Genomic DNA, 27,427 nt, shown 5'->3' on the forward strand with positions numbered 1-27,427 from the left:
GTAATAATTTTCGGCACGACTCGGCTGATGCTTAGAGCGCTTTGGCATGCGTGGAGTTGCAAAGTGCCGGGTATCACTGTTCAGATAAGCGAGCGGAGAGGTGTGGAGCCGCCCAGGACCCCGTCAATCCAGAAGGATGCTGGGGGGAAATGCCTGCAGACAGAGAGGATGAGATCTGTCGAAAGGCGCTGGAACTGCTGTCGGATCTTTGCTCAAAGGGGGAAGTGCAAAACGATAACTGTTTGGATTTCGTCTATTATTTCCGAGATCTTGCAAGACCTCAAACTGAGTCAGGTAACGACATGAGCGCATTCGTATGATTTAATCAGACTTGTCTTCAGAATTGAAATCAGCGAGTTTTACAACTTTAATAACAAATCTAGTTGTTTAGATAATCATTCAACAGTTTTGCAAATAAGTCTTGTCTAATATGTAAAAGTGCCAATGTATTATTCGACAGTGACGTGTATTTTTAAATCGTCCACGTTTCAGGTAGAACATGTCGAATTAGTCTTTTTATCTGTCAGGGTGGGTGGGCGACAGCCCCACCCAACGATCAGCAGATCTTGTAAGGTATCTGTATTATGTGCCAGTGCAGTGAAGATGCATTAAAACTATTTAGTAAAGTTACTGCAGCCAAAAGGGAGGCGATGCAATAACCTTTAAACTCAATTTAACCATAAGCTCCTGAACAAGTGGTTGTTCAATTCACATAACATTTTCCCCACATTAGTCAGAAAGTCAGATATTCTGTAGGACTATTTATTATATATGCTGTAGTAATGTGAATACATGCTGTGTAGGACTGTACTATTTCTGATCTCTCTGAAATCTTTCAAAACCAACCCCCGTGAGTACCAATGGAAGAATCCTAAGGTGTTGCCTCTTACACAACGCTTCTCCTGAATGGTTTTGCTTTCTTCTCCATAGTTGGCTTAGCTCAACAAAGATATCAGTAGGTGAATTGCATTCTCAAGATGATGATAATTGACAAGTAAACCAACTGTGATAATAGCAGAGGCCCTTTTCAGGACCAGTGCTCATCCCAAGCCGCATGGGCTAATAAGAGCTGACTGCTTCTACTGTATCCAACAACTTTTTATAGAGCCTGCTCGAGTTCACTATGTGAAATGATGGTGTACCGTGTAACATAAACATCTCCCCACAGCCCCAGCCCTCCTGCCCCCCTCTCTCTGCTTGATAATGGAGCTTTACGGGAGACACTGGAGAAGAGTATCAGCCCCACCCTCTCTGTGCTGCCTACAAATGGACAGAGTCCCTTGCAACCTCTCTGTTATTGACATACGCTGTGCTTAGCTGCTGAGGGTGTATTGAACCATGATTGTTGAGCCTGTCCCCCAAGAGATATTAAACTAGGCTTTAATGAAAGCCAACAGCTGAGACTGCCCTTTCTATAGATGATAGGCGTTTCCTTTCAGGCGCGCCCACTTGCTGGGTGAGAAGGTCCACCGCGCATAACACAAGAGAATTTATGGTGGAGAGACTTCCATAATGAAACTCATGGGAGAGTCACTCTGTCAGAGGTTAATCATATGTGTGCCCTCATGCACACACACACACACACACAGATAGATATAGATAGATAGATATGGGGTATCTATAGTAGACCGATACATTGATGAGTGGATTTTTGGATAGTGTGAAAAGAGAGTTAGAGGTCAAGATATCGAAGAATAGTAACGTTAAGCGAGGGTATTATAGCATGTTGTATCACTGGCATGGCAGAAATTGAGAGGCATTAGACTGCTTCTAGGACGGAGTCCTGCCCAGGCATTTGATTTGAGAACGTAATAATTGGGTGCTTGAGTGCAAGTCAAAGACATTAACATTTTTGGTCCTTGTCACTGCTGCTGCAAAAATGGGATTGACTTTAGGCCTGATGAGTTCATTCTATCATTTCCTCCCAGTATGATTAGTAGAAGGACTACTTTTCTACGCCTTGCAAAAAGTCCATTGTCCTGAATTCTTGTAAATGCTTCAATATGTTGTGGATGTGTAGATTGGTTTTAGTCAAGCCAAGTACAGTACATACATTATAACAAGTTTGCTGTTTGGTATGGATGCCCATGTCTCTCCAGCAGGCCTGTAGTGAACTACCAGACTTTTTACTGCCTGCTCTTCTCTGTATACATTAAGGTCCGATGAACGTGAGAGCTCTCTTGTATTTTACTAGGAACCAAGCTGGGAGGATGAGGTCTTTCAGCCGTGGAGGCAGCAGTCCATATGCCAAGCCTCATGAATTGTACATATTCAGTCTTAAAATAATGTATTTTGTGCATAACTGGTCTTGATAAGTCATTTAATGTGAAAGACCTGAGGCCACTGTTCTTAGGTGATGTTTGAGAAAAGAGGGAAAGGGTCTGAGACTTGAGACATGACTCATGAACTTTTCAATTACTCCCCACCTTTGGCAGAAGGCAAACTGGTCCTGCCATCTTCATTCTTTTCTGAAAATCAATATCAAAATGCTCTGAAACTGTTTCTTTAATCATACAGGAACCTTGAGCCAAATGCCTTTCGTTTGTTGTTCAGTACAGACCTAGATTTTCATCAAAAGATATTCTCTTGGAGATGTTCTGTAGTGCACATCTTTTTTTAAGTCCTGGTTAGCCTTGAGGCTTCCACTTTCAAGAGTGTGTGTCTTATGATTCTAGATGGTATTTCATGTCTGTCTGAAATTGTTCAGGGCCTACAGATGTTTTCTTCATTTGAGAGTATATCTTAAAAGAGAGCATTCAAAACAATGATGGTGACTGACCGGATCATACACACTTAATATCATGTATGGAGGTGTCACTTTGGTGTCTCCAGAGATAAAGGAAGTGCTCAACAGCAGAACTAAAATAAAAAATTAAACAAGCTGATGCATTGAAGTTTCTTTTAGAAGTCAGACAAGTTTTTGATGAAAAACAAAACAAATAACAAAACAACAGTAAATGAGTAAATGAATATGCAGAATAACAAATACACATACAGATATAGATTATCGCATATCCTTAAAATGTCAAACAAAAAAGTGAATAAGAACGTTTTATCAAACAAAATAAGCAAAGTCATTCTAAACTTAGTTTAGTAAACAGGTCTACAGAAGAAATGTTATTTTTTGCATCTCTATCACTGAAGTAAAAGAGGTGTTTGCTGGTAAATTCTTGTGAAATACCTGACTGTTGCTTTTCACCGTTTTCTATCAAAGACAGTTTTGGCCATATTGTGTATTGCACCTTGTCTGGGAATTCCCCGCCCCCTTCACTGCATTTCATTTGCTAAGTTAGTCTGGCGAACTACACAATGGCGGTCCACTTAAGTCACGTAATTGACCCTTCCGCGACCACTCCCCAAAACGGTAACTGATCAATCATAGCATAGCAACGGTTACTAAGCTCGGGACCTCAGTCAAGCGAGCCATTTTGATGAATGGAAGTCAATGAGAGAGACGTCTGCTCGAGAAGAGAAAATGAAACGTTGCGCTTATGGAGTGTGTAATTCTGACAGCCGATATCCAAAAAGGCTGGAGGGAGGGATAACATTTTATCCCTTCCCGAAACCCAAGACCCAGAGAGAGAAATGCCTGCTGTGGATCAAACAATGTGGACGACCCCCCCATCAGCTGAATATAAGCAACGTAAACAGAAGCACCTACGTTTGTTCCAAGAAGCTATGTCGCTAAAATCTGCCCACTGCACCGAAAACGTGAGAAAACCCTTGCTTAAAATACGATTCAGTTTTTACCACGTTACATGTTTGCGTAGCGGCGACTGTGTAGATAATAGAACACATAAACATGGCTGGAATGAACCTGTTAGCCTTAGCATTTGTCTGTCTACAAACACGTTATGTAATGTCGTGGTTGTAGCCTATATAAGTATATTGCAGACCGTTTTGCCTGCTTCGATCTGAGATCTTGCCGTTTTTCAAAAAAATGCTTGTGATTTCTTTGGGTAGAGCTGAAATTGACACGGTTGAAAACATGTTGCCACGCCATTCATACCAATGCTAAGAACCTGGGAAACGTGAATGCTTGACTGATATAGCAACCATTGCTAAGGGGGGCGGAGTTTGCGGAAGGGTCCATTGGACACTCCTTTAACCAATCAGACCAACGATACTATACAACGATACAACGATCAGTAATAAAGCAAACACATATTTTTTCTGTATGAGTATGAATTGTTCCAGGGCAAGTTTCTGTTCTGTTTTCAAAGAGAACTTGCCTTTGAAATCATCCAAAACAGCCACGAGAGCAGTATCGAAGTTTTGCTGTGCTTCGGCGGCCTCCATGTCCAATGTTTTCAAACTCTCTTTGCTGTCGCTTTTGTTACGTAGTCGTGGTAAGTTTAAATCCGCCAATGGCGCGCCAGGTAGCCAATAGCCAGTTTGTGATTGGCTTCAAGGATCCTTACAATTCCCAACTAACCTGGTATAAACACTTTGCCAGACTGACTCTGAAGGCAAAATCAAATTGGCCGGAAGAAGAGGGGCGGGACTTCCCAGACAATATTGCACCTTTAAATGTTAAAATGTTAATAACACTGGTTCGGTCATTATGGAGGCGGAACATCGATTCTGTAACGGCCCAGGGAAAGGCTCAGGCTTACAGGTTCAAGCGAGATACAATTTTGGTCTTGGAAGCGAGGCCATTAGTAGAATTAGGTCTGGGAAGATACTACGCCATTATTCGAAAGCAAAATGGCAGTGGCCAAGGTTTATATTTGCTGTGAGACAAAAACAAAGATAGAAAAGTCCAGGTCTCTGGTAACCCAGCTATTATATATATAATGTTGTGCAAATCAGCAATAGTTAATTGTAAAATTCAGCATAGATTTTGAATTCAACATTATGGATCTCTCTGGAATCATGTGTATGGTTCATGTACTACTGAAAATGACAATTACCATTCAGAGAGAGAGTAAATATTTGTTTTAAACAAGTTTATAAAGATAATCAAACACCACAAATGTGTAAGAACTGGCAAAATACGTAATAAGAATAGAAGAATATTTAATATATATTAAGAAAATAACAATCAATTTGAAAATAATGAGTGCTATACAAGATCTTCAAGATTTACAAAACCTCAACACTGCATGAACAATTTATAAAATAAATAATTTCATCAAAACTGCAGTGAACACATCATCTTAATGTCTCCAGGAGCTGTGTATATATGCTGTGCTTTCATTAGCCAAACACATTTTGCCTGACTATACAAAACCATCAGTGCAGCTTTGAAAACTTTGTTAGCATTATCTGGTTTTCCTGTTGTATTCAGATTACTGAGGACTCACTGCAACTGTACTATAAAAATGCAATGGATAATAATAAATGTCTTTTATTCTGTGGAATTGTGAAAATATCAAACACTGGTCAGTCCTCTTTATCTACAGAAGTGCATAAATATGCATGAGATGCCGTCGTACTTGAGACATTCCTCTGAACTATGGTGGAATACACAGTTACTGGGAATGGTCTATTGGGACATATACTATTATTACCTCTGCTAAGGAAGAGATGTTTTCTTTACCGTTTGTTAGTTTTTGTCAGCAGGATTCATGCAAGTTGGTGGAGGGGTGGAGCGTGAGCTGAGGAAGAGCCCATTACATTTCCATGCAGATGCGGATCAAGGGCCACTCTAGGAATTTATTTTCACTGTCTTTAAAATTGTGATAGGGCATTCGGCTTTCGTGGAGGTCTGTGCTCTCCGAATTCCCTTAAAATAATAGGATTGCTCAAACGTATTGTTCTTCTCAAGTTTTATTAGTGACTCTAGAAGTCACTACTGCCCTTCTTAAGTTTTCTTCTCTTTTTTATTCCACCTGTTTTTTTATGTCGCTTCTGCTCCTAAAGCTTTTGAGATATCGACAACGTTCCAACACTGTCCTGGTCCCATGCAATGCTGTTGTAAATGTTTGTAATCCCCTCAGTCGCTCTTTTGTTTTCCACATTTTTCATCCTTTTTTCCCCATTGAAATTAATGAGGAAACACTAAACAGCAAAAAGGAGGACAAATTTCCTAAAAAGAGACCACTCAGCCTAGGTCCAGACATGTGGCTCGGAAGCCAAACTGTCTAGACAGAATCCGGACAAGTGGTCACCGTAGTGAAAGGGAAACTTCATATCTATGATAACTAGAAAGTCAAGTAGCTCCAGCCAACAGCTAACGTGGTAACATAACTTAGCTGTTCGCTACATAGAATAAAGGCTGATTTAAGGCCCTTGCATGCTTCTAAAGGGAGCATGAATTGCTAGGTGCTTACGCGTTGCGTTGGGGGTGTTGCCAAGCAATTCACACCCAGAACAATAGGCTTCCGTAAAATGACGCAAGTCTAGAAAAAGGGGCCGACGCACGCAAGACGTGAAAAGTCGCGCAAGGGTCGCGCAAGGGGCTTACGTGGCCTCTTGCGCTTGCGCTTACGCTTACGTAACTGACCATAAAGGCTGATTTATGCTCAGAGACGTAAGCGCAAGCGCAAGAGGCCACGCAAGCCCCTTGCGCGACTTTTCACGTCTTGCGTGCGTCGGCCCCATTTTCTAGACTTGCGTCATTTTACGCAAGCCTATTGTTGTGGGTGTGAATTGCTTGGCAACACCCCCAACGCAACGCGTAAGCACCTAGCAATTCATGCTCCCTAGAAGCATGCAAGGGCCTTAAATCAGCCTTTAAGGCTGATTTTTGCTTGGGGACGTAAGCCCCTTGCGCGACCCTTGCGCGACTTTTCACGTCTTTTTACGTAAGGTCTTACGCGAGCCTCGCAGCCTGCATTCTATCAACGAATGTTACGAGATGAGGTTACTAAAATATTCTGCATGTCTACTCAGTTTTAAAGTGCTTCCCAAGTAAAGGTTTGAAAAGAACTTCAAGCTTCAGACTTTCTGTTAGGGAACCTGTTATCTATCTGCAGAGCAAATGTCAGGCTCATACAAAAACATTAACATGAATTAATTGATGCTAATACCTAGCGCAGTCTCTATAGGATTCCCCATATACGTTAGCATTAAGCTAACGTATTTTCTACCACAGTAAAACATGCAATACTATGTGATTGTTTTTAGAAAACGAATGTTACGCGATGAGATTACTAAAATGTAGTCTGCATGTCTGCTCAGTTTAACAGTGCTACCCAAGCAAAGGTTTGAAAAGTACTTCAAGCTTCAGCCTTTCTGTTAGGGAAACAGCTTTCTATCTGCCAAGCAAATGGCAGGCTCATGACAACACGCGCAACCTTTGGGAGCATGAACTGCACTGAGTAAATTTTGCGGAACAATTAACCCCAACGCTGAAGCAAGCAGGCGCCTTTAAAGGCCGAATTATGCTCTGTTTTAGACGTAACGCGTAAGCACGTAATTTACACAAGGAACTTGTTTTAGACAAGTTTTGATTTAAGGTTCGTTTTAGACGCAGAGCCGTGTTGCAAGGCTTGTGAGCCGTGTTGCGTGTTGCAAAGCAAATTGACGCCAGAACTGTAGATTTATTTTGAGTTAAGTAAGCCTATTTATTGCAGCAGGACAAAGGCAAAAAACTTATTGGAGCATGAAAGTGTAGTGGGCGAAAGGCTTGATGTTATGAATACATGTGTTACACAAAATACAAATGTTGGCAATTCAGTACCAGTGGCGAAAAAGACAGCACATGACGCAAAAGTTTGTTTATTGACATCTTTTAATGACTACGACAGGCTTTAAAACGATGTGTTTATGAGTTACATTATTCAAAGATGAGGTGGTAAACCGAGAGAATCTCATCATGTTGTCAATGCTTGTAACTACAATGGTGCTGGCCACAAGGTAACGGCAGGTTTACTGTTAACTTTTGTATATGAGCAGACCGGGCTCATTCTATCAAACTACAAACTGCATACATTTTGCGCAACAATTAACTCCAACGCTGAAAAAAGCAGCCGCCTTAAATCAGAATTTTTGTCTTAAATTGGCTTAGAAAAAGCCCATTAAAACTCGTTATTATTAAAAATGCCATCCAAACGTTTGGATTAAAAAAAAAAATGAATGACGACTACCATTGGCAACAGGTTTGGTGCTTCTGATTCACATCATTCTGCAAGAAGTCTGTTTAGTTATTGTAACTGAAAGTCAACAAGTAATACATACCTACACCTGAAACTTTAAAGTTATATTTGTGTGAAGAACTACTTTTTCTCAGAGGAAGCCACAAAACATTGTTTGAGGTTTCTTTAATCATTTTGGCAATTAACCATACAATTAGCTTAAAAATGTATAGTCCACTAGTCATTATCAGAAAAGCATTGGATCGAATAGCACGGTAGCAGGTATATCAGTCCAACACCGAGGTACCACTAATGGAAAGAGTCTTGATTGCCATCTTTCTGTAGAGAGAAGGCAAAGACAACAGACGTTTTTCAGAGGAACTAAGTGATCGAGTTCCTCCTAGATCTCAATAAGGTGCATTGCACACAATGAAGTGAGACCAACAACTCATTTTGAACATCTACTGATTCATATTGTATAAGCAGAGTGAATGTTGTCTACTTATATGTGCCAGAGTGTCAGTGGGTCATTGGTGCCTTGTAAGTTGATATTTATTGCTCATCCAACATGTGGAAGGAGACTGAAACCTATGGGAAGGGTTAGCATCCACGTGATTGCAAAGGTTACGGTATGCAACGGCCAGCTGCTGCTCTAAATGCAATCACATTTGCATTTTCGGAAACTCATCTCTAGTTAATTTATGTTTCTCACAGATTACTTCAGTATCTGGGTGGTTAGGATAACATCATGATGACTATTGCCTGGTAAGAAAGTCTCTGCCATGGGCCAGTGGTACAAACTGCATTGCTTCATAGGTCCTAAATGGGGGAAAATATTTTTAACCAAACAAGTGACAGACAGCAGTGATGAAATTGGAGGTGTCCTAGATACATATTTAAAACACACAAACAAAGCCAGCATCTTACTCAGTGACTAACAGCTCTTGATTTCTAACCGTTAGTGTGCATGTTGATTAAACCCAAAAATTCAAATGGAGCACTCCACAAAGATGATTTTGCAGTTGTCCTAAAGAAAGGTCAAGCACTAGAGCGACAGATGACCAGTTTGGAGTGGTATGTTTTGATGAAACCTAATAATGATTGGGAATGGACTAAGACATTTTTTTACCAGTTTTTAGACCCTGTACAATATGGCCTCAACTCTGACTGTAGGCTCTATCATAGCACATCTAGTGTGTTTATGTGATACATTTGGCTTGTGAGGTACATGTTTCGGTTTAAGGCATCACCTTGCCTTCAAGAAACTAAAAAATTAAATTTCTCCAGGTGGTCAAGAACCATTTTTCCTTATCATTCTATTCCTTGTGTCTTGACAGTTATGCTGTTTTGAAAAAAACGCATCCTCTTTCTCTCCACCTTCACATTTAATTGAATCTCTAAAATGACTGACAGTTTTTGAATACCTGACCCACACAGATTGTGCAGACATAAGACGTTTTAAAAAGCATTTACCCATCTCAGAAATGCAATCATGACCTGAGATTTATACTGCCATTTGTCTCCCGATTTTGCTGCCTGCTCAATCTCCTCTATTTGTTCCAGTTATTAATTGATTTACTGGGGCGTCAGTGGTCTGGGGCAACAGGGGTTCAGTAGGTAGAGGAGTCTTTCAGCAATCGTAAGGTTTAACACCCAAAGAGTACCCAGACTTTTGCGTTGATCTCCAGGTGAAGCAGGTAGTGCTAAACAGGAACTTAGGCCGAAGCTCTTTGGCACTGATGTTGCCATAAGTCGTTTGTGCTTTATCCAGAGTGTTCACAAGGCTCTAGAGGGAATCAAAATGATAGAATCAAAATGATAAAATTGATGAGTTCACCTGAAAGCTGAAATTTGTTTTGTTGTTGTTGTTTGGTTGTGTCACTTTTGCCACAGGCAGTTGTTGATATTGCTGCTGTGTTTGGTCCCGTGTATTGCTGCTCTCAGCTAAAGTTAGTAAATCATTCATTAATTTTGCTTCACATATGAATTAGGGCATTGTAATAATTAAATAATCAGAACAGTGGTAATTCAATTAGTTTTCATATCTGCAGATATTTCCACCTTGTGTCCCAAGGTCTTGAAAGGTCTGCGTAAAGCCAAGGCACAGTGATTGTAATTGTATGTGTGTGTGTGTGTGTGTGTGTGTGTGTGTGTGTCTGTCTGTGTGTGTGTTTGTGTGTGTGTGTGTGTCTCTGTGTGTGTCTGTCTGTGTGTGTGCTGTTGTAATACATTATTTATGGGAAGTCACTGACATCTTGGCGTTAGAAAAGCCACTGTCACTGCAGATGACAATTTTGGTGGTAGAATCAATCGTAAATAGTGTAGTGTACATCTCACCAGACATATTCTTCATAGTTATATGTCCATTGGTATGCGTCAGTGTTGGTGTATCAGCATATGAAACAGTGCACCATTTGTTTTTCTCTTGATCCCTGATCAGATAATTTACATGTGAAGCAGGGCGTGGGCTCCTGGAGTAAGACTTACGCTGACCTGCGTGTGTGTCGTTTATTTATTACCTCGTATCTCTGAGACTTAATCCACAACAATTGCAAATGTCAGGGAGGAGAAGCGGGGCAGAGATATATATTTATGTCATTGCCATTTCATGGAACCCAATCACTTTGTTAAAATGAGAAGGGTTATATGTCAAATGCACTTTTACATATTAGTATTGATCATCCTGTTCTTTGTCCTTAGCCAAACTATGCTACTCAAAACAATGCAGTTACAGTCCACTGTCCAAGGGACACTAATTGATAAATGAAACCACGCCATCCATCCATCCAGCTCTGCTCTCTACTTAATATTCTCTTTCCCTGCAGCTATCATCCCTAATGACATGTCCCATTTGTATTCTCATCCCTCTCTGTCTCTCTCCCCACCCTCACAGATGTGTCAGTGAGTCTGCTGTCTCTGCTGGTTACCACCTGTGGCCTGGCCCTTTTTGGGGTCTCTGTCTTCGTGTCCTACAAGCTGTGGTGGGTGCCATGGCAGGAGCGCTTCTTCCCCTCGGGCCAGAAGGAGGGCGAGCAGCAGCCGGTGCTGAGCGAGGAGGACGGAGTGGAGCAGGACTACAGCCAGGAGTGCATGAGGGAGCCCTCGGGGCCGCTGCCACCGCTGCTCCCCGAGTCGGCCATGAAAATCAGCCACACGTCACCCGACATCCACCTTGAGGCCCAGATCAAGGCCAAAGAGAACCGCACGCACTTCCCGCGCGTGCAGCGGCAGATCACAGAGCCCACCTCATCTGTGCGGTCAGTCATGCTCTCTCTGGATTCATTACCCCATACTATAGACGGGGGGCTTGGCACCTCTAATGACCACCCGCTGGGACTGCTTTTGCTCTATAAGCAAGCCTGGGTCACCTGGTACTTGCCTGGGTCACCTGCACATTTTGTGTAGCAAAATAAAAAAAAATATAATAAAAACATGATATAGTGTGTTTATATATGTATATATATTGTATTGACACACTGTACAAACATACCACATATGTAGCAGACAATCGAGTTCTTCATACATTTGAAACTAAGTGGTACAAAAAATGTAATATGAAATGAAATATCAGTATTTCTAGACATTCACTGAGTGTAGCAGATTAGAAAAATTCAATGTCGTTTATCGATTCATTAAATATTGAAGAAATTCAATTCACCGCCCCAGATCAAAGTAAAATGAACATTTCTATTCTTGTCTTGGCAGGCATAACTCCATCCGCAGGCAGATGAACCTGTCAAACCCAGACTTCAACATGGCCCAGTTCCAGAGGCAGGAGTCGCTGGCAACTTTGGGACGGATCAAACCCGAGCTGTACAAGCAGCGCTCCGTCGACACAGACGACGACTGCCAATCTAACGGCTGCGGCCGGCTTCACTTCGTCATCAAATACGACTGCGACCTGGAGCAGCTCATCGTCAAGATCCACCGGGCCGAGGACCTGCCTGCCAAGGACTTCTCTGGCACCTCTGACCCTTACGTGAAGATCTACCTGCTGCCCGAGCGGAAGACCAAGCACCAGACCAAGGTGCACCGTAAGACTCTGAACCCCGTGTTCGACGAGGTCTTCCTCTTCCCTGTCGCATATGCCGAGCTGCCCATGAGGAAGCTGCACTTCAGCGTCTATGACTTTGACCGCTTTACGCGCCATGACCTCATCGGTCAGGTGGTGGTGGACAACTTCCTGGACCTGCCTGACTTCCCGCAAGAGACCAGGCTGTGCAGGGACATCCTCTATGTCACCTCTGTGAGTAACACTAATCTGTCACGCTCGCCTCACCGCAGAGGTTTGCACTGGTCAGCAGTCGATAAACTCCAGAGAATCGCCGGAGTTGAATGTGTCAGGGGCTATCATATGCACATGGTCTGGTCAGTGATTTTCAGAGGAGATCGATGCGAACACTGTGTCTATTGATGGAGCTGTCAGGCATGATTTTCACACAGTTCCCAGAAAAAAACATTAACTCAGGTAGACATGCAAGACTGAATTGATAACTGATTTCACAATGAATTGTCCGTGCTAATTGAATAGGAGCAAATACAATCAAATGTTTTTTTTTTTTTTGTAAATATATATTTCTATTAATTGGTAATTGAAGACCCTTTACAAAATGGAAACTGTAGTAGTAGTTTTTCTTGTAAGCAGTTGGCCTCTATTCTAGAATGGGTGGATAAGTTCTGGTGCCTGTTTGATTCAGTCAGTCTGTGTCCGATAGCCGTTGGACAGTTTTGCTCCCCTGATCAAAGTAAATGAGCTTTGTGAATGTCCCACCTCAAGCAAGCCAAGGACAAGCCCAGACCCAAAATCTCACTGGAGCAAGTCATTATACAGAAAGTTGAGAGACACTGCGCTACTTCCAAAGGCTAATGGACTCTGGTTTAATCTGTTAATGGATCTGGTTAAAGATAGCCATCACTTTCATGATTGCAACAGGACAGATTGAGATGAAAGAGTTGAGCTTGGTCGTCCCAAATATATCATGGCAGCACAGATTGTGACTGACCTGAGCCCTCATCTCCAAACACATTCATCATCACACATCATCATCAGTCTCATCTAGACAGCTAAATTCCATCCTCAAGTGGTCAACACAAAGAAATGAGGGCGTTACGCTCAAATAAGTTCCTTTCAGGTCGACTCGGATGCGAACCGAACCGACGTTGACCCAGGCAGAGCATGGCACAGGTAAACCCCTGAGCCCAGTCCCTATGTGGGCTGCCAGTCAGGCCAACATTTCAGGCCTCTAAATATAGAGGACGCCACACAACGGTGCTCCTGTCATCCACTAATTAATTAGGCAGTGCTTAGTGACCACTCTCAGAATGGATTATACTCACATCCCCAAACCCCATGGCTTCCCAAGCGGGAACCACCGTGCCAAAACGAGGATGGAGCAGGGAAGGGAGCCCATAGCACTACAGCCCTTTATCCATGCACAGCTGGCCACAGCTGGCAAATGGGATTCACTGCAAACTTCTTGCGCAGGCTTCAGCATTGCTGGCCCCAAGCTGAAAAGCAGAAGATCACTCCTAAAATGCGTGCCAAATGCTTTCTGATTGTTTCATAGGGCTAGACTAAAAGTGTTTCCGTGCAGTTATTTCCTCTCACATATCCATTCCTACCCCCCACCCCCAATCTTCCCAGTGCTTCAGAGGCAGTATTATAAAAATATACTTTGAGAGGAGTGAATATTTAATGATCACACACACCAGGAAGCGTGTGTAGAAGTGACCTAAATCCAAAAAAGCAGGACTGGGTTTGCTGTGACATGAATATGCAGAGTATAATGCGGGCGAATTCTGTTGTTACTCAACAGCGTTGGGATGTAGGAGAAAAAAGAGAGATCACCTTCTGACTGTCATGTCTATCTTGACTCCCCCACACCCCCAGTGATTAAGTTCTCTTTGAACATAGGCATCGCTATGGAAATCCTCAGTTGTAAACAAATAGAAGAGAAGCTCTGTTTGTCAGTAGGGTTCTCTTTTGGCAGTCAAAGCAGAATTGAGTGTGTGTTTTTGATAAATCAGTACTAATCTGTGGAATTCTCCAATCCACTGCACATGATGCAGTTGAACATGCTCATCAGAATTCACCACTCTGCCACATTGACATGTACTCTGTTGCTTTGGTGTGTAGGCCAAACTTCATATCCTTTTGAGGGTTGATGTTGAAGTCTTGTGGGATCCCCTGTAGTGAGTTCACTGATGTTCTTTGGGATCTCACTTCTGACCCAGAGGTGGGTTTCAAAGAAGTGGAATGACATCAGGCACTTCCAGGCCCCATAACTGGGCCACACCTCTGGGGATCAGAGACACATGGACACTGGATGAGCATCCATACAGTGCATGCATAAATTATTGCTCAAGGCCTGGTTATATTTCCAGTCTCCCATTGTGACTTTGAAATCGTAAACTCACATTCAATTTACAGTGCAACATAGATATGAATAAGGTATGTGCAATGAGGGTCTCTTGAGCAGCTGGCTGCTATACTTTGTGTACTTTGTATGTGTATTGTATTTAGGTGCTACTGTTGAGCACGAGGGAAGTACAATATTTGTCCACTCATGTCTACTCTCTCACCATCTCAGTCTTGCTTTATATAATTGGTTTGATCAATTCAGCCAAGCAATTTCTTTGACTTAACTTGAGACCTAGAAAAAGGGCAGTTTCATTTATCTTGAGGTGTGTCAGAACATGAAAAAATTACGAGTCGTAGATTGGCGGCGTACAAGGGTCCAGCATTCTAATTATCACAGAAATTAGACCCAAACTGTGTAATTGCAATTTTGATTGCTCATCCAAAGTGTTGAAATTCATAGTTGATTTTTTTCATGTGTTCTAGAGAACATTGGAGCGATGCGTTTTAATTGAGAGGATACACAATGATATCCTGAAACAACAGCACAAGAGCTGCTCTAAGAAGGGCCTTTGCTCTCACTCTTCTCACCGAATTGATTGCCCCACAACCTTCGAGAGGGGCTATCTATCTCAATAAGGCTTTTATTGAAAGCCTCGAGATATAAAAGATCAATTTAATTTGTCTGATGATGAAGATGAAGAGTTGTATGAATGGAACTCATTGGTGTCTGGACCTTACCTTTTCTTAATTATCCCCCAAATTTCTTAATTTATCTACCACTCGCTACGTGGCACTATCAGCCTCTGGTCTTCCACCAGGCTTTTAGTTAAGAGCTAGAAAAAGACCTTGAATGTTACCGCCCTGTGTCTTTCTTCCTTTACGCAACATTGGGTCAATTTATCGATTTAAAAAAACTTGCTGTTTAACAAGGGGCCTATTAAATGGATTCAGAGTGGCGTGATGAAATGGAACATGCTCATCACTTGACCCCATGCCCTCTGGTATGTCTGATTAAAACACTTTGCTGCAGATGTCATTAGCTAGATAATCCCCAGCTTCCAAGGTCAGATCAGTAATGGCAATATACGTGCACAACCCCACTCCAGGGAAGCTGGACCTTGTCTTTGGGGGGCAATTCTTTGCGAGTTGGCACTTGTGAAACGCTTTTGAATTAGCACGTTCACACCATCGTTTTTGAACACATCTACTTGTGATTTTTTTCCTGCCGTCTCACCGATGCCGTATTTAAGGGTCGGCTATAAATAAATCACAGCAGAATTAATGCAATGCAAATGGCAATCCATTTCTCTCAGCTGGAGGAACAGATTGAGTCCGTCTTAATCTTTAAGCCTTTAAAGGTCAGTGGGGGATGATTTACAGCTCTGAGCTGGCCTGTCAAGATTCACCTCCACCAACAATCATGGATTACATCCAAAGATTCAGATAGTGCTAACAACTCCACTGGATATAATAGCAAAATTGTACCACTCATCTTTGTGAATGGTTCCTGTTCAGTCAAGTTTTGTGAATGGTTCAGTAGAATTCTGTAAACTTCACACAGTTAAACATGTGTGAAAAAACATGTGCAGGTTTCCATTCCTATGCCTTCAGGTTGATGACTTTGTTGTGTATTCCTTTGAAAATGTTCTCAATCTGTTTATATGTTCTGTTACTGCAGGAGTTTAAGGAACATTCATTACTTTCACAGCAGGACAAAGTTAAAATAAGTTAGTTTAAAAAAAGTGTTAGATACAGTGACACAATGTAGCATGTCATAGTTTCCCATCTGAAAACTACAAGGAAATTAATTTGTCTTCCACTTGTAGTGATACTACTATTACTACTCCTACTACTACTACTACAACAAAATTAATAATTGTTGTCATTTCCTGCCCCATTAACACAGATTAAGGATGTCTAGATGTTTATTTCCAATTATGAAGAATGTCTAACCTTTCTGAAAAATACTACCTCTGTGTGTTTAAGAAATGTGAACAATACCTTTTTTACCTGTTTGTTCTGGTGGTTTCAAATATGCTATTCAATAACACAGAAAGACTTGCATTGGTGACAAGAATGAGCAGTAGGCAGGTTGGCACAATGTTCTCTATGACAAAAGGTAATGGACCACTGGCCATCACCAATTATTCAACAGAGCAGCTCCACTGCAGAGTTGGAGCTGGTGAGCAGGTGAAGTTCTTGTGCTCACAGGCTAGCCACATGTAGCATGTGTCAGTGTTTAGAGGTGGGTTTGGTTATGCCTTCCATACATACAAGGGGATAACATAATCTGCATATTGCAGCAACATAAATGGTAGAGATTTGGGTTTACACTCAGTGAACAGCTAAGCCATATTTGACTTTTGCAGAGGCACAGTTGGCAAACATATAGCTTATAGCATACACAATTCCTTATTCCTTCCCCTCATCTTTGCTGTATAGTGATTTTCCACCACTTTAAATATCTCAAGAGCTGTGCTCAGTGTGATCCTCTTGAGTAATGGTATGTTTTGGCCCAACTTGAAAAGGTCTAATGAAAGGCAATATTTGGGTCATTCAGGGTTTGCATGCTCTGTAAAATAATGCATGTCATGCAGCCTAAAGTACTGCAAACATAACGATCAGTGGTGACCTACAAAGAAGAGATAGCAATCATGCAGTTGAGGATATTCAAAACATATTCGGTTGGCCTTTGCCAGCCAGGCTTTACTGTAACACATTAACATGTCATTAACCAAATCAGCGACTGATTGAGCAATTTTTTATTCATCATTTTTATTATTGTGCATGTTTATTATTACAGTTAACACCATTATATCAAGCCATTGTACTCTCTTTGGTGTGGTATGGGGGTCACAGCAAGACAAACTTCCAGCTTTAATGATGCATGCACAGGTCATTATTGCATAACATTAATACGCTGCTTGATTGCATTAACATCATGAAGGGAATTCGCTCTCCCTCTTCTCCTGAAAGCCTCTTCAGCTCTCCCATCCCTCTATGTGTTCTTCTTCCCCTCATCCTGTCCTGACTCTCTCTCCCTCTCCCTCTCCCTCTCCCTCTCCCTCTCCCTCTCCCTCTCACTCTCCCTCTATCAGGCTCTCAGTGTCTGCATAGTGGCAGGAACAGTGCTGTGTGCCTATTAAGAGGCCCTTCAAGGACTGCAGGAGTCTTGGGGGAAGGCGTGAGGTGGATAATCACATAAGATAGACTGCTGTTCTCTATCTATCTGCTGTCTCTGTCTATCTCACTCACTGGCTCTCTCATTCTCTCTCTCTTTCTATCTGCTCTCGCTCACTCTCTTTTGCTCTCTCTAGCTCTCTCTCTCTATCCCTTTCTCTCTCTCTCTCTCTCTCTCTCTCTCTCACTCTCTCTCTTCAATGGCCCTCAGTGCTCTGCTGTAATTTCATTGACCGAGCACAAGTGACCATAATTTCACCACTGACTTGATTTAAGTGCTTATGAGAATGGAGGCGACTGTTATCCTATAGTCTGCAGATGGAAGTGGGTAATTGGATTATTCCGTTGGAGAGGAATCTGTTCTCATGACTCCGCCTCTAATACCCTTCAAAATTAATGAGGAAAAACATTAGTGTTTGTGGTATTTGCATTGGGCTCAAACTGAGGTGGCGCCACCTCCAATCTGGATGGAAAATCAAGCCAGTGAAAAGTAGAGTAATGATCTGTTGTGTTTATAGACATTTCTAACAGTATGGTTGTCTTAACTGTATGAATGAATGTCTATTGACTGTTTAAACAAACAGGGATTGGTAACAAATTGTTCCCCCTGTTTGATAATCCACTGGATGCCAGCTGGATGCCATCGGAGCATGCAGGGATGCTCCAGTTCTGGGTTTTTAATTTTATAGCCGCAGACCTGACCTCATCTGCCTGTTGCTAATTACTTTTTGTAGCGCATGGACAAATTGAATGTTCACTGAATATTTTGGCATTAATTGCACTGAAAATGAGAAGAAGCTTCATATGCACCCAGTCCTTTATACAGACTAAGCAGAATTTTGGAAGGTCGTACTGCCACCACATTCCTTATGCTAGTGCATATCAATGTTACAGTTGCACATTCATCTAAAGCAACTTGACATACAGTGCCCACGTACATTTTCATCACTATATGTGCTCACTCGATATCAAACACACAACCTTGGTGTTGTTAGCTCTTCTTTATGCTACAGTGCTATAGGAGCCGATGTTGAATATGTGAAATAACATTTATATAACTCTCCTATAATGTAACATTTCTGGCATCATCAAATCACATACTGTGTTTATGATCATCATAGCATATTTCCTATCTCTATAGTTTGGCTGAGTAACATACAGGAAAGATAGGAGTAGGACTGCACCAGATATTGCCCCCATTACCACCTTAGTAAAGTACCGCAAAAGTAAAGCTTTAAGAATTTGAGGATTTTGAACTTGAATGTGTAAATATTGACTTTTTGACCTCCAGCACAAATAATGCTAATTGCATTTCTGGCACTGATCATTGTTTATGTTAACCCAATTAGGACTGAAGTTTTAGAAGCAGAGCCAGAAGAAAGGAAGTCCACACTTAATGAGCAAGAAGCTTATCAGTGGAGATCAACTACCGATGTCTCTTTTACACAGATCACCCTGTAACACCAGAAGAAACACAATCCGGTTTAGTCACAGATTCATGAAAAGCTTACAGTAAAGTCCCCCTAGGAAAAGGGTATTATTTTTTACAATGCATCAGCAAAACGCTGAAACTGCATTGGGCATGGCAGTGCGACTGACCCCTGATTTGTTTTGACTTGAGGGAGAGAAAAAGACAGTCTAGCTCACCCACTGCTGACTGCTAGCACTGGCGCCCCGGTGGCTTAATGAATGCAGCCGGAAAAGAGCCAACAGGCGCGAGACTCTGGGAGGTGACCGCAGCCGATAATGAGCCCCTCTGCAGAGAGCCCAGGTGACCTTTTCCGCTGATGTGTAATGAATGGTGTCTCCCACTGAGAGGCAGCGAGGGAGAAACAGTGAGAGGGAGAGAGAAAGGGTGAGGGGTAAAGAGGTAAGATGGAGAGAAAGAGAGGGGGGGAGAGAGAGAGAGAGGGAGAGAAGGGGTTATGCCTGAGGCTTCACACCTCGTCCAGCTCTCCAAACAGGCCCTGGGAGGATGGCCGAGTCACTGGGCTTTACAGGGGATTCATGCCTGGGGCTGCGGATGGCCCAGGGATGGACAGCATCGTGCACTTAAGAGCGTTTAGCCTTCCCACTCTCCAGAAAAGTGGGATTCATGGTCATTAGGGCCTGATTGATGGCTAGGGGATGCTGTAATGGCAGGCTTGGCCATATGTTCTGTACAGCAGCGGGCTGGGATCCTACCAGAGTTGAAATTGTGGCCGGTGAAGGCCATCCATTACGATACATCAGTAATTGACACTGGTTCACCTCTCTTGTGTATCGCTCTCTAACAGGCATTCTGGTTTATGACTTATATGTGAACTGCACCCACCAGTACTCTCCATTATGTCGTCCCGTAACGCAGTCAGTCGCTGGTCCATTAATGCACAGTGCATGATGAACATCATGCCCACTCCGAGTAAACAAAACCATGGAATAATCAATAGCAGTGATGTGCATCAGTGCAGACCTGAATTCTTGTAGCATAACTGTGTGTCTCCAGATGCTGTGGCTACTTATTCAGGTCTGATAGACATTTTAGACAGGTCGCCTTCTTCGCTCACGCATTCTCTTACTGTCATACATGGGCCATTAATTTGGGACAGTCGTTTTTCCTTTTGAGGAGTGTGTTTGTGATTCAGAAGAACTCTAATGGAAAACCTGACACCCTCATAATTGCTCAATGGTGTTTTGAGCCCTCAACTTCGACTGCCAGGCAGCGGCTGCCTGGAAGGTGGTTCCGCCCCCAAAACTCTTATCCAATCAATGTGCTTCCCAACTCCAAACCTCTGGTTCCGCCCCCAAACCTCTGGTCCAATCCAAACACTTTGAGCCCCAATTCAAACTTTCTGTATAGTGCTCTCATTCCAGCTCCAACTTCATTCCACCTCTCAGCAACGAGTGAAAGCTCCAACTTTACAAAGGTATGTAGCTAATATATTTCTATTTTAAACATGAAATGGCTAATTGTGTTTGCTTTAGGGCTGTACATGTAAGATGGGCCAGCTAATGTTATGTTTAGCATGCAATATGTTAACCATATTTAAAGATAGATCGTGCTAATCTTAGCTGTGGTAATGTCTTTTCAACCTACTAGCTAGCTCAATCTGGTTAAAACATTAGGTAACAGTAAGCCTACTAAGTAAGATTTATTACTGTAGATTAATCACTGTATAAAATGGGCCGGCTAATGTTATCTATACCATGCAATATGTTAACATAAAGATAGATTATGCTAATCTTAGCTGTGGTAATGTCATTTCAACCTGCTAGCTAGCTAAATCTAATTTTAGCTGTGGTAATGTTATTTCAACCTGCTAGCTAGCTAAATCTGGTTAAAACATTAGGTAACAGTAAGCCTATAAAGTAAGATTAATTACTGTAGATATGTATTTAAGTGATTAATTACTAGATATGTATTTTAGTGATTGTTAATGGTTAGTGGTTATCTTTCAAATGACGTTGAGCTGCTTTGGAATAAGGGTAACTCTCAGGCAGCCAATTGGTTTTAGATACCTGTGAGGCACTTGATGTTGAGACTGGTTGACTACCAGGCTGCTTACTAACACTGGGTAACTCTCAGGCAGCCAATTGGCTTTGGGTGCCTGTGAGGCACTCGATGTTGATACTGGTTGACTTCCAGGCTGCTTTGGAATAAGGGTAACTGTCAGGCAGCCAATTGGTTTTAGATACCTTTGAGGCACTTGTTGAGACTGGTTGACTTCCAGGCTGCTTACTAACACTGGGTAACTCTCAGGCAGCCAATTGGCTTTGGGTGCCTGTGAGGCACTCGATGTTGATACTGGTTGACTTCCAGGCTGCTTTGGAATAAGGGTAACTCTCAGGCAGCCATTGATTTTAAAGAAGTGGCCATGCTGCCTGCTCTAAACCCCACTATGGCCACAGGGAGAGCCACGGAGTTCAAGTAATTTGCAATATTCCACATCCTATATCTGGGCTCTGACAGGTATAATAGACATTATTTATCCTGAATTTATGTTTTTATCTTTTCCTCCAGACAACAGCTCCAGCACCTCGCCAACCAGGTGTGCTCAAATGAGGATTTTGGACTCCTTACACTCACCTTGGGACCAGGAATGGTAGAGGTGGTAGTTGACGTTTTTAAAAAGTGTGTTGACACACACATCGCAAACATTAACAATAAAAATAAAAAAATCTGTTGTTTGTTGTTGTTAATTAATAAAATAACTAGATGTTCTACATCACTGTGTATGTGTATTGAATTGGAAGTGTATTGAACTTGGCATCTTGATTTAACTAGTCTGATCATTTAGCTAGCTGGGCCTGAAATGAAATAAATACATTTCAACACTTATTTCTACAGCTTCACATAAGGGTTTATTCCAGTAGAGTGTCACAAGTTAATGAAACCCCAACTTACATTCATTATTTAAAAAAAATGTATCATCAGAGGAAACACATGATGAATTGGAAGTGTATTGAACTTGGCATCTTGATTTAACTAGTCTGATCATTTAGCTAGCTGGGCCTGAAATGAAATAAATACATTTCAACACTTATTTCTACAGCTTCACATAAGGGTTTATTCCAGTAGAGTGTCACAAGTTAATGAAACCCCAACTTACATTAATTATTTTTAAAAAATGTATCATCAGAGGACACACATGATGGAGGAGAGACATGACTGATGGGGTGTGACGTATTCTTTATTGAAAGGCCAAGGCCAAGTACAACACTCATACACACAGTAACCAAGTTGATACAGAATAATGTGAAAATGGTAAAAATCTAATTTCCTCAAAAAAATCCTCAGGAATATTCCCTTCAAGAATATCAAAGGATTGCTTGATTCTAGGGTCCCTTTCCTTCTTTAAGCCATCTTCGATTGACTTCAGCCAATTCTTCTCCATTGCCTGAAACGGGGAAAAAGTATGAAAACATAAGCCTATGACTCCCTGAGACACACATCCTAAACTATTTTATCTTGTGATGACCTGAACTGTAGGCTACATGGCCAGTGTTAAGCAGTCTAAAGCATAACGTTAATCCACCATGCCTAGATTCCTCTCCACTGGCTGTCACAAAGTCACCTGTATGAAGTCTATTAAAAAGCCTATTACAACAACTAGTGGCTGCCTCAGAGTTATCCTTATTCCAAAGCAGCCTGGAAGTCAACCAGTCTCAACATCGAGTGCCTCACAGGCACCCAAAGCCAATTGGCTGCCTGAGAGTTACCCAGTGTTAGTAAGCAGCCTGGAAGTCAACCAGTCTCAACAAGTGCCTCAAAGGTATCTAAAACCAATTGGCTGCCTGACAGTTACCCTTATTCCAAAGCAGCCTGGAAGTCAACCAGTATCAACATTGAGTGCCTCACAGGCACCCAAAGCCAATTGGCTGCCTGAGAGTTACCCAGTGTTAGTAAGCAGCCTGGTAGTCAACCAGTCTCAACATCAAGTGCCTCACAGGTATCTAAAACCAATTGGCTGCCTGAGAGTTACCCTTATTCCAAAGCAGCTCAACGTCATTTGAAAGATAACCACTAACCATTAACAATCACTAAAATACATATCTACAGTAATTAATCACTTAAATACATATCTACAGTGATTAATCTTACTTTATAGGCTTACTGTTACCTAATGTTTTAACCAGATTTAGCTAGCTAGCAGGTTGAAATAACATTACCACAGCTAAAATTAGATTTAGCTAGCTAGCAGGTTGAAATGACATTACCACAGCTAAGATTAGCATAATCTATCTTTATGTTAACATATTGCATGGTAAAGATAACATTAGCCGGCCCATTTTATACAGTGATTAATCTACAGTAATACATTTTACTTTGTAGGCTTACTGTTACCTAATGTTTTAACCAGATTGAGCTAGCTAGCAGGTTGAAAAGACATTACCACAGCTAAGATTAGCACAATCTATCTTTAAATATGGTTAACATATTGCATGCTAAACATAACATTAGCTGGCCCATCTTACATGTACAGCCCTGAAGCAAACACAATTAGCCATTTCATGTTTAAAATAGAAATATATTAGCTACATACCTTTGTAAAGTTGGAGCTTTCACTCGTTGCTGAGAGGTAGAATGAAGTTGGAGCTGGAATGAGAGCACTATACAGAAAGTTTGAATTTGGGCTCAAAGTGTTTGGATTGGACCAGAGGTTTGGGGGCGGAACCAGAGGTTTGGAGGTGGGAAGCACATTGATTGGATAAGAGTTTTGGGGGCGGAACCACCTTCCAGGCAGCCGCTGCCTGGCAGTCGAAGTTGAGGGCTCAAAACACCATTGAGCCTCATAATTACACTCTATTTTCAGAGAGGTGATAATTGGACTGAGGTTTCTGCTTGAGCTAACTCAGGCTTGGTGTGAGGCCACGGAATCCATCACAGCAAACCAAGACGTCATCTCATATTTACAGGCGTGAACGCCAAACTAGTGCTGTCAGAGTGAGCTCTATTGTCTCTAATCTAAGTTTTAGATTATGTCATATTCAAAAGCTAAAATACTATGCTAAAATTATGTAAAAAATGTACAACTTAAAGCCTGCCTCAAATAAAACGTACTTTTACGAAGTACGAAGAAGGTGGAATCAATCCAGGGTTCAGGGCCTGGACTCAAGTGACAATTGTTTTATTTTGGCGCTATATACTGTAAATAATATTGAAATTGAATCATTTACTTATGCACAGGCCTTTCCCCATATCAGGGGACGGGGGCGTGGCAGCAACAGTTAGTGAGAGTTTAAAATTATATTGGCAAAATTTGCGATCAGATGACGGGGGCGTGGCAGTGGTTAGTGAGTGTTTAAAATTATATTGGCAAAATTTGGGATCAGATGACGGGGGCATGGCAGCGGCTGTTAGTGAGAGTTTAAAATGATATTGGTCAAATTTGCAATCAGGGGACGGGGGCGTGGCAGCGGCGGTGACAAAAAATAATGTGTTGCCCCTTTTTTCCAGGGCAGAGCAACTGCCCTTCAAAATTCCTGTGCACGTCCCTGACCCCACCCCACCTTCCATAGTCAGCAAATTGGGTAAACAGACATCATTGGACATGTGTGCATTTTTCTATCCTTTGGTCACTAAAGCACTTGATACGAAAGACATAAATGTTCTTGTATAAATGTTGTTATATAACTTCAGCATTACATAAAGTAATGAACATTAGTCATGATTGGAGCCTACTTGCAGCCTACTTAATGGTGGGGGTGGGGGGTTGTGTGGAGGGGGGTTGGGAAGTTTTTTTGATCTACAAGTAGAGGTAATCAGTTTGTTCCTACACAATGGTAATTACTATGCTGTCCTGCATTTAATGGCATACTAGGTCATTTAATGGTACACAACAACATTGATTAAGGTCAAAGAACAATAATCTGTTGCTGATTTTGTCATCCATATAATTTTGTGGGCTGTTCCTTTTGTATTTCTGTTACTTTAGGACAATGTGGACCTGGGCGACCTCATGTTCTCCCTCTGCTACTTGCCCACGGCAGGCCGGCTCACCGTCACCATGGTAAAAGCCAGAAATCTAAAAGCCATGGACATAACTGGAGCCTCTGGTAGGACTGCATGGATCTACGTTCATTCATGTGACTCACTGATAAGCCTTTGCATCCAGGACAAAGGATTCACAGATACATTTGTAATCAGTGTATCCAAGTCTGGCCTTTTTATTGGCCACAATTTAACAATTACAATGACTTTGATTATTGAGATTTGGTGAATTTGTACAATGTGTTTTACTGGGTGCATTGCTTTTAATGTGGCTTTGGTTTGTTCTTAGTTTGTTCTTAGTTTGTTCTTGGTCTCTTTGTGTTGTCTCTATCAGATCCCTATGTGAAGGTTTCTTTGATGTGCAGCGGGCGCAGACTGAAGAAGAGAAAGACATCTACCAAGCGCAACACTCTTAACCCGGTCTACAATGAAGCCATAGTTTTTGATGTACCCCCAGAAAACATTGACCAAATAAGTCTTTTAATAGCTGTCATGGATTATGATCGGTGAGGTGACTTCCATGCTAACACACACATAGTTGTGTCGTGTGATCTGAGTGGTATGACACTACAATAGATAGTTGAATAGATGCTCAAAGATTACGTTTTAAAGGAATGAGTATTTTTTGTTGAGGCATAATATTACATGTTTTAGATGCAAATAAACACAGAAAAGTATTCATGGAAAATACATTAGACAAGTAAAGGATAACTATATCATTGACTTAATTACCCACTGTAGTATCATCAATCTTGTTATTGTTCTTTTGTTTTATTTGCATACTGTACTGGCAGAGCTGACTTGGGAAGCAAACAAGTACACAGAGGCTTGGCTCTTAAGTCACTAGTTGTTGCTCAGAGTAAATATTTAATGAGAAGATGAATCTGCCCAACATTATCAACATTGCTCCGACTAACAAGGCCTCACAGCCATCCAAAGGGATGAGAGTCGGGGAGCGTATGCAGTTCCTGCTTTTGGAGAATAAATAAGATAGCAATCAAGCACAGCAGGAGCAAGTTTGCTCTTTTTTTATTTTTCTGAAGTACATGTTTTAAAGAGTGTGTTTGAAACATGTACCCACAGGGTAGGACACAATGAGGTAATCGGCGTGTGCAAGGTAGGCAATGAGGCGGAGAGTCTGGGACGTGACCACTGGAACGAGATGCTGAGCTACCCACGCAAGCCCATTGCCCACTGGCATTCCCTCGTGGAGGTAAGAAGGACCAAGAAGGACAAAAAAGGGCAATTTGTTTTAATCATGATTATAATGTCACAAATGACTGTTAAAAGTGAGTGTGTGTGTGTGTGTGTGTGTGTGTGTGTGTGTGTGTGTGTGTGTGTGTGTGTGTGTGCGTGTGTGTGCGTGTGTGTGTGTGTGTGTGTGTGGGTGTGTGTGTGTTTGTGTGTGTGTGTGTGTGTGTGTGTGTGTGTGTTACCATAGGTATGAGATTCACGGTTATCAGTTGACTGACTTAAGTGATTCACGCTACCTGAACCAATGCAAAGGCAACACATGGTGTGAAACCATGAGGTCTATCTGAAACATTAAGCAGACCTTAGACTGAAGCAGGTCTGACACGACAGAAAACACACTCCTGTCATATGGCTGTTATTTAGGTAAAGTTAGCACACTGTTTGAAGACACCAGTACACTGCAAACCAAATACTAAATAACCTGATTGTCAATTATGTATTTGATGCTAAAAGAACCTCACAACCTTCAGATAAGTTGTTCAGTGTTCTTTTTTTTGTCAAAAGTCCTTTTATATCTGTGAAGAGAAAGACAAAAGACTTACTTACTGTGAATAATAATACTCTATTTGTGTATTAAATAAGAAATAAGACATCTGCTTTTCTCAAAGACACAGTAGGCCATGAGGCCAGTTTCTGAGAAGGCACTTTATTTATTTCTCTTCGTTCTCTTTATTTTACTCAATTGTCAGGCTTTTCACACTTTACTGGTTTTAGTTATCATTGTGAAATACCACTGTCCTGCAGGCCACAGACAGTCCTCATCAATAATGCATAATTCAAACCACTCAGGCCAAAGTTACAGTCTCTCCACCAACACACACTTCAATCAGCAACCAATCAGCCGATGCTTTGTTCAATAGACACTCAGTGAGAAAGAATGAAGGCCCGAGTTATCCCAGTCATAAGCATTTTAAAAATCTCATTTAGGGCCCCCCAAACCATGACATGAAACAGAATGAGACTGAGACCAGACAAATAAAGGAAATTCAATTAGTGTATCTGTTTTTTTGTTTTTGTTTGCTGTTCTGTACCGTGAAGCAGGAAGGGGATTATCATAGGAATGACACAGTAACAAGTGATTTGAGGGCAGGGACGAAGCATCAGCCACGGGGGAGCAGAGTGAACGAGACAGGCCATGTC

At 41.8% G+C, this 27,427-nt stretch overlaps 1 protein-coding gene across 1 annotated transcript in view; it reads left to right on the forward strand.

Moving 5' to 3' along the window:
- Positions 1-137: 137 nt before the first annotated feature.
- The window catches only part of syt9b (synaptotagmin IXb), a gene marked incomplete at its 3' end in the record, with an annotated part of 27,635 nt that continues 345 nt past the window's right edge, over positions 138-27,427 (forward strand). Inside the window, exons 1-6 of the mRNA XM_080841669.1 lie at positions 138-294; positions 10,915-11,278; positions 11,727-12,267; positions 24,978-25,098; positions 25,368-25,539; positions 26,117-26,246. Of these exons, the coding sequence (XP_080697795.1) occupies positions 150-294; positions 10,915-11,278; positions 11,727-12,267; positions 24,978-25,098; positions 25,368-25,539; positions 26,117-26,246 (1,473 nt within the window). The 5' untranslated portion in view covers positions 138-149. The remainder of the gene's footprint in view (positions 295-10,914; positions 11,279-11,726; positions 12,268-24,977; positions 25,099-25,367; positions 25,540-26,116; positions 26,247-27,427) is intronic.

This window comes from Sprattus sprattus (assembly GCF_963457725.1).
Source record: "Sprattus sprattus genome assembly, chromosome: 7".
In the NCBI taxonomy this organism is placed as follows: Eukaryota; Metazoa; Chordata; class Actinopteri; order Clupeiformes; family Clupeidae; genus Sprattus; species Sprattus sprattus.